This window comes from Monodelphis domestica, chromosome 4, assembly GCF_027887165.1.
Source record: "Monodelphis domestica isolate mMonDom1 chromosome 4, mMonDom1.pri, whole genome shotgun sequence".
In the NCBI taxonomy this organism is placed as follows: Eukaryota; Metazoa; Chordata; class Mammalia; order Didelphimorphia; family Didelphidae; genus Monodelphis; species Monodelphis domestica.
The window spans coordinates 372,443,428-372,455,971 of NC_077230.1; the positions used below are offsets into that span (position 1 = coordinate 372,443,428).

The following is a 12,544-nucleotide window of genomic DNA, read 5'->3' on the forward strand; positions in this document are numbered from 1 at the left end:
ATACCGTTCCCCTCCGTGACAGCCATGGAGAAGGCAAATCACCTTCCTCTTTTTTGACCATTAAGATTGTCGTTTTCCCTCCGACGACATCGATCCTTCCATTTGAATATTTTTATAGCATAATCAAAGAAAGAAGGAAAATTGCCACCTGACAAGTGCCTGACACGATTCCACGGTAGTAGAAAAACTAGATAAATGCCTGAATTAGAAAAAGAAATCCATTCTCCGGGCCCTTACGATGGTTTGAGCCGGTATGGGGCCATGTGGACCCTGGAGGCGGGGCCGACCAAGGTGTCATTCAGTCAATTTTACACCTCCCCCCGCCCCTATACACACACTTCCGGGGAGAGTGGGGTGTGAACCCGGAGTAGCCCTTGCCTCTTTGCCCACTCAGTTTCTTTCGCCCCGGGAGCGCGCTATCCCTTCTCAACCACTCCATCCTCACTTAGCCGACCAAATCGCTCTACGGCGGGCTTCCAGTCACGTTCTCGCTGCCCACCCTCTCGGGTACTCTATGGCTCAGCAGTGGCTTCACTCTAGTTCTAGTTCCGGTCTCGGTGGCGGCGGCGGAGGCTGGAATTGCTAGTAGGTAGGGCAAATTACTCTCCCAAGAGCCAATGAGAACAGGGGAGTGATGCGCCCCCAGCCAATTAGAGCTAGGATTTCTGGTCAGGAGGCGGATTGATGGCATTTTGAGCCAATGAGCGGAGCATAAGGCGGGGCTCTCGGAGGGCTTATCCCGCCCGTCCCGCCATTCTCGCTAGTTCGATCGGTAGCGGGAGCGGAGAGCGGACCCCAGAGAGCCCTGAGAGCAGCCCCACCGCCGCCGCCGGCCTAGTCACCATCACACCCCGGGAGGAGCCGCCGCTGCCGCAGCAGGCCCTAGTCACCATCACCGCAACAATGAGCAGCGAGGCCGAGACCCAGCAGCCGCCCGCCGCCCCCCCCGCCGCCCCCGCCCTCAGCACCGCCGACACCAAGCCCGGCATCACCGGCAGCGGCGGAGGGAGCGGCGGTCCTGGCGGCCTCACATCGGCGGCGCCCGCCGGCGGGGACAAGAAGGTCATCGGTGAGGGGCTGGGGCCGGGACGGGCCGAGCCAGGGTCAGGGGGAAGGCGGGGGGACCGTTAGCCGAGGGGGGTGCGGCGCGCGGCATGGATTCCGCGCGCTGCCGCCGCCCTCTCCTCCCCTTACTCTCCCTCCCCCCTGCGCGCGCCGGCCGAGTGTCCTCGTGCCCAGGGCGGCGGGCCCGCGCGCCGCCTCCCGCGCCCCCTATGGACCCCCGCGCGCCCCCGCTGCCGCGCGCCCACCCGCCGCCCCCAGGGGATCTCTTCCCCTCGCGCGGTGCCCGCCGCGTGTGTAACGGTTTCCCGGCCTCGGGCCATCCTGGGCGGCCACGCGCCCCACGGGCGAGCGTGCGAGCGCCGTTGTGTGGGTCCCCTCCCCTTCCTGCACGCACCCCCTCCCTTCCGCGTGGAGACTGAGGGCGCGGTGCCCGCCCCTCCCGCCGCCTGCCTCCGCAGGCCGGGCGGGGGCTGCAGCCGCGCGCCTTCCCCTCACGTGCTCCAGATCCTGCGGCCTTTCCGACGGCCGTTCAGGCGCCTCCCTCTCTTCCCCCACCTAGGCCGCCGCCTTGCCCCCGGGCCCCGGCGGGCGGTGTTCTCCGGGACAATCCGAAGCCGCTAGGGGGGTGGAAGGGGGGGCGCGAAGCTTTGGTCAGTTTGGGGAGATATATTTTTGTAATCTTGAATTCCTTTTTTTTTTTCTCCTCCCAGCAACGAAGGTTTTGGGAACAGTAAAATGGTTCAATGTAAGAAACGGCTATGGTTTCATCAACAGGTGAGAGAATGAGCTAGAGGAGCCTGGCCCTGCCCCCTTGCATGCATCCTGGCCCGTGCTTTCCACGCCTCATCTGGCCTTGGAAGCTGATTTCACATTTGTTAAAATGGTCACTTTGGAGTGAGATTTTCTCTTAAAGGGTGACCGACAGAGCAGCTGACTGCAATAGCATGCACCTAGCACTGAAGATAATGAAATAGGTCATTTCTTTCCAGGTTTTGTAACTAAATTCTTATCTTAACAACTGAAAATAACAGTGTTAAGGTTTTTTTGCAGTTAAAGTGGCAAGTAGATAGCAGTTAAATGAGTCTTCGTTTAAGGAGACTGGTTTGGAAAGGAAGGGAGGCTTATTATATTACACTTCACAAAACAAAAATCTGCAAAATAGAAAGGCTAACCAATTGAAATGTCAAAACATCCTGAAAGAGCTTCCCAAAGGAACTCCTGTCCTTTTGATTTAAGTAAACGTATCCTCATGATGCATTTTTTAAAAAATAACCCTAGTGAAGATGATGCTTGGAAACCATAAAACTGCATCTAGTTAACCATTGGGGGATAGGTGGGATAAATTGTGATTTTTACCAAGATTCCACTGTCTGGATAGTCTTGGTGCAATTCAGATCATGATTAGGGAAACATGACTCGGAATATTTGCTTTTAAATTTTCATTTAGGTTTTCCAGTTTACATTTATTTAACCTGTACCAGGAGTGTATATTAGTGCTCTTGTCCCATTTGTCTACAAGAGTAAGCAGCAGTATAAAATTGCTAAGGCAAAATGTCCGTTCCTTTCCAAACTGCAAGTTACTGTCTCTTAATTATTGTTAAATCTTCTACATTAGTAGGGCTTTTCAGATATTTGCAATTGGAGTGGAGCATTAACATTTTGGACTAGGGTAATGAATGTACCAGCCACTTAATATACAGAGATGCTTTGCGAAGGTTGGGGGTGCAGCTCTAAGGTGCCCTCTAGCCGTGTGACCCTGGACAAGTCACTTAAAACTCTTGACTAGTTTTCCTCATCTGCAAAATAGCATGTCCTTGTAAGAGTTGTAAGGATCAATTGAGAATTCTAAAGCACCTATGTATTGTCTAGCACATAGTGCTATATAGATAATAGCTATTGTTTTCATTATTGCTCCTCCTGTAGGATATCTGATGGAGGCAGGAATGTAGGGAAAGGTTGGATTCAAATGCCAGCTCTTCAGTGTAGCAGTGTGATGTGGGGGCCAATCTCTTCTAGGCCCTGATTTCTTTGTGTTGGATTTTATTTCAAAGATGCCATCCAGTCCTCTCCCTTCATGAATTAGTTCTCATTCAGGCAATTGAAAGTATCTTTTCTAGATTTCTGTTACAAAAGCATTTTTTAAGGTAGCTGCCAGGGTATAGCCATGAAGTTGGTGGAGTCTTAGCTTAATTTTAAGTGGTCAGGTATAGGATAGGTAAATCTGTATGACAGACTGATAGGCAAATGGGTGCTTCTCTCTCTTGTCTTGGTAGCAAGGATGTAGGCAAAAGAACTTGAGGCACATAATCTGCAAGGTCTATATAATCTTTGCCTGAGAAAAAATTTGACAAATTCCAGGGGGAAAATACCAACCATGTGATAGGTTAGAAAAATAATTGGTTTAATTAACCACAAACTATAGCTAACTTAACCCAAATAAGTTTTTTGTTCTGAGGGGTTTATTTTGTTTTTTGTGTGTGCCTTGCTAATTTAGCTCTGAAAGCTAGAATATATAACTACAGATAATACCTGTTTAGGATTGCTTTTGGGCACAATAGCTTCACTAAACTATCCTGTGTTGTTCAGTTATTTTAGTCATATCCAACTCCTTGTGAACCCCACTTAGGCAAAGGTACTAGAGTTATTTCCTTTTTCAGTTTTACAGATGAGGAAACAGACAAATAGCCAAGTGCTTTATCCAAGGTCACAATGCTAAAGGATGGATTTTACTCCAGTCTTGCTCAGCACACCTCGCACACCTCGCACACCTCGCCTAGTGTTCTATCCACACTGTACCACCAATGCTACCTAATACAGATAGACATTCTGGTTTAGTTTGTGTTCTTAGTGTTAACTTCCTGGTTTCCTTCTCTTAGGCCTTCCCAGGACATTTTGACATTTCACTTTTGTTGAGGTTTCAATTTTACAGATCTTTTGTTATTTGGGCTACATAACATTTCCCAATGCAATTGCATCCAAAGGGTAGTATGACCTAAACTGTGGAAATTTTAAGTTTTAGGGGCTTCTCCTGAATCTATAAGTCTTCCCTAGAGATATTAGTATCTTCCTGGTTTGTCCTGATTATATTCCTTACATACTCTCTTAAAGCTTTTTGCTTAGAGAATTGCACTACTTATCAATGGTTACACTTTTATCAGTGGTTGGAAGATCTAATGTTTCTGGTGCTTTTTTTTTTTCCATTGTTGGGAACATGGCTCCTCAAAATGTGCCAGTGATGGACCCTGGCTTATCTTTACATGTTGGGGTTTTTTTTTTCTCCTTATCCTTCTCACAGCTACTTGATGACTAAAACTATTAAAGGATTTGTTGCATTTATTCCTATTCTAGGGTTTTTCTTTTTCTCTTTTTTTAAGGGGGGGTAGAGGGAGGAGGTCTGGTGTTTTTTGGTTTTGTCTTTTTAACTGCTTCTGTGGAACCAAACCCGTGGCACTTATCTGTCATTAGCCTATCACAAGAAAACTTTTGTCATGAGTAAAATATTAGTTCATCCCAGAAATAAGAGAATGCCTTTTTCTAATTACAAACAAATGAAACCAACTTTATTTTGAAAATCACTTCCCTAGCCTGCAGTCAATTTCTGACTCAATTATCTTCTATTCTTTACTACCCAACTGACAGATGGAAAGGCAGAAATTTATTTCATTGCATTAGAAAACCAAATATAAACTGCTTCTAGATCCCTTATTTGGATTAGTAGGACCTCTGCTCCTGATACCTTCACTTTTTTAGTCTCTTTCCCCCAGCAGTTTATGGTTTTGTTTTGTCTACTGTAATCAAGCTGTTAACTTGGAAAGTCAGTCCAAATTCATGGTGTGCATCTTTGTTTTTAGAAATTAAATAGTTCTGAACTGCACAAGTTCATCCAAACTAGAGAGAACACTGAATCTGGACTGGGAAGTTCAGATTTAGTCATATTTATGACTTGGGAAAGTTGTTTACTATCCCTAAGGCTTAGGTTCTTTAGCTGTAACTATTATTTATACAGCTTGCCTCATAGATTTGTGAATAAAGTACCTTTTAAATTTTAAGGCCATAAAAATGGTACTTAAGAAAAAACTGCTGGGAGTTGAGTTCAGGATTCCTAGTAAGTTTCTATTCTCTGGGTCTTAGCTCCTGTTCTAAAGAGGGAATTGTCTTTCCCAGCCAGTGATACTCCACAACCTTAAGACTTGGTAATAAGCAAGCAAGATGTTTATGTATCAATTTGATGTTTCTAAAAAGCTGGGGGGTGCTTAATGTTTTAAGTACCACAACAGTATGCCAATGCAATATGACTCCAGAGATGAAAAGGAATCCTCTATGCTTTCAAGGAGCTTACAGAGTTTGATAGGGGAAAGAAAAATAAGCTTTTTAAGTACAATCAATAATGAAAATATTGTTTACATAGAAATTTTGCTCTCTAAAGCTCAGCCCATGTGATGGTGATGTTGAATAAGTCAGGTGCTTTACATACATTATTTCATTTGAGCCTCCCAACTTTGTGAGGTGGGAGATAAAATTCATTTTTTGCTCATTTTACAAATGGGGAAATAAAATCAGAGGTACAGTGATTTGTGCATTGCCATCCAGTTGGTAAGTGTCCTGCCTTCAAGTCCCATCAACACTGACTTCCTCATGCCCTTCTGCTTCAACCTTTGAATTAACAGTATGATCTAATGGGATACATGATATTAATGCAGCTCCTTTCTCATTTGGAATTGCATTTTGTTTTGGGACAGAATATTCATAAAACTTTTATTAATTAAAATTTGCCAAGTAATCCAGAATGCCAGAGTGTAGAGCTTTTACATGCTCTTAACTTTGCATTTTATTAGTAATAGTAAATTTTATGAGTCGGTAGAGGCAGTGTGGCATAGAAGATAGACTGGATTTGAGTAAAATCTGAATTGAAATTCTGTCTTCTATCAGAAAATGATCCTATAAATGGCCCTGTTGTAGATTCATAGATTGCTAGAGAGCAGCACCAATTTGGACATGATATATTGGCATTTGACATATTTTGGGCATACTTTCAACTAAGCATAAGCATGATAGTCCTTATTTTCAGATCCAATATTTTTTCCCCTGGGAATATATTGATGTTGCCTGGAACAGAATCACTGACACCATATGTTCCTATGAATTACACATTTTCTCATTGAACTGATATTCTTAGAGAAATTTGTGTGGTGTAAAAAGAACTTTGGACTAAGCCTCAGTTTCTTCACTTGTAAACCGCTTATAAATATGAGAAGTTGGGGTACTTTAGTTCACAGTGTTTTCATATAAATTAATTCATTTGATCCTAGAGAGCCCTGTGAAAATGAACATGGCTTTTTCATGCACTTCCTCCCATATGAAGTTATATATCTATACAAAACATTCCTGTTTTGATTACAGGAATAATAATTTTAGCTTTAGCATTACCAGCGAAGCAGGATGGTGGTATTCCAAGTTGATCAGTTTTTCTGAGGATCCCTTGGCTCCCTATCTATTGTTGCAACTGCTGAATAAACTAATCCTTATATGAATCTAGCAATTAATCTAAGTAATAAGAGGGTGCTATGTGGACTACCTGGCTAGAGTAGAAGAAACTATATGTATTTCTGAACCCTATTTGATTGTTGAGCAGGGAAGTAGAAATATACGTAACAGGAAGGGAAGGCCAGGTGAGTAAAAATAATAGGCATCCTTTAGATAATACTGTGCTAAGCATTTTCTTGTTATCTCATTTGACCTTCAACAATCTTGCCAGGTTGGTGTTATTCTTATTTTATAGATGAGTAAATTGAGGCCAACAGTTTAACCTGCACGTAGCTGAGGTTAGCTTTGAACTAACTCACTCCAGGCTGTATCTACTGTGCTGCCTCGATGGCCATCTTGCTTTTTTACTGGGACCAAATGCAGCCTAGGTCTTCACATTTTTATAAATGTGTGTGTGTGGGGGGATCGGGTTACTTTCAGCAGGTTAGATTGTTTATGCAATTCAGTGTACTGTGGTTCCTCACAGCAGTATTGTGAAAGCAAGTGGTTATTCATATTAGAAACATTAATATGATTTCAATAAGTATATTTTAAGTCAATATGTGCAACATTCTCAGATGTCCATGGAAGTAGACTTGTATTTGTGTAAGAATGGTTGTGCAGTTGGAGCATAGAGATCCAGACACTTCTGATTAATCTGGCTCCATGGAGGTGGGTTTCAGGAACTCTTTGGTTTCAGTACATCTAACAGTTAATTGCTTTCAGAGGTTGTTATAATGAGGTTTTTGTTTTTCTTTTTAAATCAAGTATGATTTCCAGTCCTAACAGTGAGTTTTTTTCTATAGATCTGTACCTACCTGTGACTTATTTAGGGCCCTAGACCTGGTTTGTCTAATCCAACTGAGTTGAATAGGTATATTCTGTGACTGGTTGACAACTAAAGATTATAGAAGTTGTCCTTTCAAAGCCAGGCCTAGAGATGGGAGGTCCTGAGTTCAAATGTGGCCTCAGGCACTTCCTAGCTTTGTGATCCTGGGCAAGTCACTTAACTCCCATTTCCTAGCCCTTACCACTCTTCTGTCTTAGAACCAATACATAATAACTGATTCTAAGGCAGAAGGTAAGGGTTGTTTGGTTTGTTTTTAAGTCAGAATTGATACCTTTTTATTCTGGGGTTTTGGCCCAAACCCCTTTAGCTCCAGTTGATTGGAGCACATGACATTATTAGTGGCAGTCAGGACTTATGTGTTTCTAGTCCAATTTATCTAACTTGGGAAAGTTTAAAATGGGGCTAATACCACTATCCTTTGGGAGAGAAACTGAGAGCTAATAAAATTAAAGTCTAGGTATCAGTCAAGAACATCTTGAAAAGGAATGTTTTTCAGTGTTTTCTGGGGGTTTCTGGAATCTATCAACTACCTAGAGCACAATTTCCTTCAATTAGAAAAGATTGAGAAAGCTGCATTGCTTGACACATTGTGGATTAAATAGTATAGTGAAAACTTTTTCCTACTGTTGATAGCGTTGGTGCCAGAGCTGCACAAAAACATTCCCTTCTACAAACCTTGTGGCTTGAAAAGTTTGACAGTCAACAGAAATAATGGAACGCAAACCACAATAGTCTATTTCAGGTACTTGGGCAAGTTGCTCTCATCTGGCTTTGTACCTTTGTCTTCAAACATAAAATATTCATTTAGAGATTATAGCTAGATGGCTCAATGGATTCAACTCCAGGCCTAGAGATGGGAGGTCCTGGGATCAAATCTCACCTCGGGCACTTCCTTGCTCTGACCCTGGGCAAGCCATTTAGCTCCAGTTGCCTAGCCCTTACTGCTCTTCTGACTTGGAACCAATATTGATTCCAAGATGGAAGGTGATATGGGTTTCTTTTAAAAAATCATTTCGATGTCACTTGAGGTTTACAAAGAAGGTAGAAAATTATGTGAAATGATGATGGCTCAAGTATTAAAATCTGATTTGAAAATATTTGGTAAACTTAGACTTGTAAAAAGTGGTGACATAAACACAAATTTTTGGTGGTATGCTTTTGTCAACGTTCTTTTGGGCAGTTTTGCTTTGTTTTGAGGGCATGTACTTTTGTTACAATAAAATGTAGTGATTTAGTTTAAAAACAAAACAAAACGTATTCTTGAAGTCTATAAAAATGAAGTAATTCAGGGGCAACTAGGTATAGCTCAGTGGATGAGAGCCAGGCCTAGAGACAAGAGGTCCTAGGTTCAAATCTGGCCTCAGACACTTCCCAGCTATGTGACCTTGGCAAGTCACTTAACCCCCATTGCCTAGCCCTTACCTCTCTTCTGCCTTGGAACCAACACGCAGTATTGATTCTAAAATTGAAGGTAAGTGCTTAAAAATAAATAATGAAAATGGAGTAATTCATTTGGTTCACTTTTGAAATGTATATAGATATATTAAAACATTAAAGAGATCTTGTGAATTTTGGCATCCATGGTCATTTGCCTGTTTTTGTTTTTATTATTTTTAAACCCTTACCTTCTGTTTTAGTATATCCATTCTAAGACAGAAAAACAACATGGGCTAGGCAAATGGAATTAATCGACTTTTGCCCAGATCACACAGCTAGGGAGTGTTTTGAACCCAGGTCTTCCTAATTCCAGATCTGGTGCTCTATCTACCATACCACCTAGCTGCCTCCACCTAGTCTTGTGTGTGTGTGTGTGTTTGTTTGTTTGTTCGTTTGTTTTTAAAGGCAATGGGGGTTAAGTGACTTGCCATGGGTCACACAGCTTGGAAGTATCTTTGAGGGCTAGATTTGAACCCAGGCCCTCTGGCTCTCAATCCACTGAGCTGCCCCCTGCCCCCACCTATTCCTAAAGACCTTTACTGACAATTCTCCCAACCTCTCAGTTGGATTTTGACTAAGTTAAAAGCCCCTTTACATTTTAGAAATAGTTTGTGTGTGTGTGTGTGTTACACATTAATTTGTGTTATTTGCACACAAATTATAATTCCAAATCAGTTTCCTTTGTCATCCAACTCTGTACAGTATGGGGTAATATAAATGAATATTGTTACAAAATGGGTGATATAAAAAAGTTCTGTTTAATGTTAGAAGAAGGAAGAAGCCTTCTAGCTGGCCTGATCAGCAATTGTTGGGTTTGTATTAGACCTTCACAATGAGGAGGTTTTAAAGGGGAATATTCTGTGGTGTTAGGGATTCCATGAACAGTTTAGATTGTTGCTGAACTTAGAAGGGACAGGATGCATTTGTGGGTCATGATTTGACAGGTTTGCTTGAATCTAGAGTTGTAATTGGGTAATGAGATAGAAGAGATGGAATAGCAATCGTTGGGTCAAGAAATGGGTGGGGGGCAGCCTTGAATTAAAAGGCCAAGCTAGTTCCAACTTTATAAGAGAGAGAGGCTGGACATTACAATTTGTAGAAGTAGAGGAAACACTTTAAATTGGTCCAATTAGAAGACTGTTGTAACCAATAATCCAGAGGGAAGGTATGAAGATGCTGGACTGAGATGGTTGGGGGAGGGAGAATAGAAAAAAAAGGATGATGAATCTTTTTTAAAAGGAGATGGTGAATGAAATTGGTGCCATTTACAAATATTTTTGATGGGAACGTGAAACGATAAATAGGTGGAACAGTTATAGTTAGGTACCAAGATGTTTTGGTGGTGACAAACGTTGAATGGTGAGGAAAATCACTATCATGGGCTCTAGAATTATTAAATGAAGCTTTTTGAAAGATGAATTAGACTGAAACTTGGAGAGCAGAGAAGAGAAAGGATACAAGTGCTTATATTTCTCAGCTTCTATATTAGACCACTTAAGAGTAGTCAGTCTTTAGTTTTCATCATTACACTTTTATCTAGAGTAACTGATGAGCTTCTGCATATACATGGTAATAGGACAGAAAAAGTCTGCTCCTGTTGCTCCAAAGTAGCTGAAAACAACTGCTTAATAATGCCGAATGGCCTTGTTCATCCTTATAGGACACTATAATCTTTAAAGCCACAAGGGGGTTAAAGATCTTCCAGTAAGCCTCCTTTTTAATTCTTTTAATCCTCATAAATTCAAAACTACCCCATTTAATGACTACTTCATCTCTGACTTACAAATTGTAACTATTGGGGAAAATATTTGAGAATACCTGTTTGATTCCTTGCATATAACCATGTGTGCAAAGCATTAATTAAACCAGAGTGGGGAGCCCAAGAGAGTTAATCTGTAGACCTGTTCCAACCTTTTATTAGACACAATACAAAGATCTCTTTGACAGAAGCCATTGACCAGATGATCTTGTCTCAACTTTGCTTAAACACATCCAGTGAAGAGAAGTCTACCACTTTACAAGGCAGTCTATTCCATTTTGGAACAGGCTCAATTGTTAGAATATTATTATACTTGGGCAAACTCTGCCTTCCCTATAACTTAAAACTATTACTCCTAATTTGGTTCTTTGGAACTACACAGAATTTATTCTGCTGCCAAACACTTTGTCACGAATGAGTTAGACTTAGTCTCTGGAGTCTCTTTTTAAACTCAGTTGTCGGGTTTTGACAGCTTCCTTGTAGATGTTCTCTTCTGGGAATAGTTCCTCATAGGTAATATGAGCTCTTTAGATAGTAATGAAGGCTAATAATTGAGATAGTGTATGCCTGTCTCCATTTGCATCTTACCAGCATGTTTTGCACAAATCTAGACAGAGTACTTCTCTTCTCCTTTGTCTCCACATGTCCCATACATTGTTCCTAAACCTTACTTTTGCACTACTTATTGAATGTTTTTCTCATTTCATTTCTGCCTTTGCTCTATTAATTTCAATATACTATATGCCCAGTTGAGTACCTGCTAGGTGCACAGTATAGCATTACTGGGCAAACCTATAATTTTAAAGGAGTTTGTTAGTGACATTTATCCTTTGTTAAAATCATTTTGGTGTTTGGGAAGGGGAAGACTTCTTCCAAAATTAAGGAGAAGAGAAAGGCATAAAGAAGGGAGAAAATTGGGTTCAGGTAGCTAAAAAGAACTGTTATCAAGCTTACCCAGCTAAGAAAGAAAAAACCTTAATCATCTTTCTGTGTGTAGTTTCTTTATGGTTATATTTCATCTTGATGGCCATAATCAAAGTAATCTTTATATTCTCTTCTTGTAGATATTAGGCTCTTAGCCTGGGTTTATGAACTCATTTTTTAAAATCTTTGATGAATATTTCAATATAATTTATTTCCTTTGTATTCCCATACATTTTATTTTATGCATTTTAAAACATTCTTTAAAAGGATTCTCATAATATAGACTGCCAAAGGGGGGCATCCATAATACAGAAATCCCTACTACATATGATACCTAGTTAATGAATCTGTTACAAGTAATAAAAAGTTTATATACTAAACTTATCTCAGTTTAAGGTTCTTTAGGGGAAATCTTAAAATAACTTGAAAGATGAAAGCAGTGTTTCTAATTTTAGTTATTGTTTATATATTTTGAAATAGAGTGCTTTCCAGTCTAGTATAAAATTAGTAATTCTCATTGTCTGAATGAGAAAGGTAAGGCTTCTCTGTTAAAAGTGTTGTGATCAAACTCAGTAAATTAGTAGCAGAGCTAGACTAATTAAGGTCTTCCTTTAGCCCGGTATTAAACCCTGCTACTTCAGTGATGCCTTAAGAAATAAACATGTTTTGTTTTAAAACATAGAATATTAGAGAGGAAATCTTAGCATCCAAGATGGTTCAATTCATATTCTGAAAAGAATCCATGCTGCCTCATTAAAGCAGGGTGATGTGGTAGATAAAAAGAGCTGGCCTTGCAGTTGGTGTGACCTATATTCAAATTCCCCTACTTTGGTAAATACTGGTAGTTGGATAACCCTGAACAAGTCCTCTAATTTAGAGAAGGCACAGCCATGCTCACCCGAACATGCCTGATCTGAGTGGTCATCCAACTTGACATAGCTTTTGGCATCCATATTGGAACAATTTTAAGTAGCGGGCACGCATTG

General features: G+C 41.1%; 1 protein-coding gene across 2 annotated transcripts in view; it reads left to right on the forward strand.

Annotated features, from left to right (window-relative positions):
• Positions 1-339: 339 nt before the first annotated feature.
• The window catches only part of YBX1 (Y-box binding protein 1), a 28,802-nt gene continuing 16,597 nt past the window's right edge, over positions 340-12,544 (forward strand). For both annotated transcript variants that reach the window (XM_007492939.3, XM_007492940.3), the window contains exons 1-2: positions 340-1,069; positions 1,776-1,839. In XM_007492939.3, the coding sequence (XP_007493001.1) occupies positions 904-1,069; positions 1,776-1,839 (230 nt within the window). In that variant the 5' untranslated portion in view covers positions 340-903. The remainder of the gene's footprint in view (positions 1,070-1,775; positions 1,840-12,544) is intronic.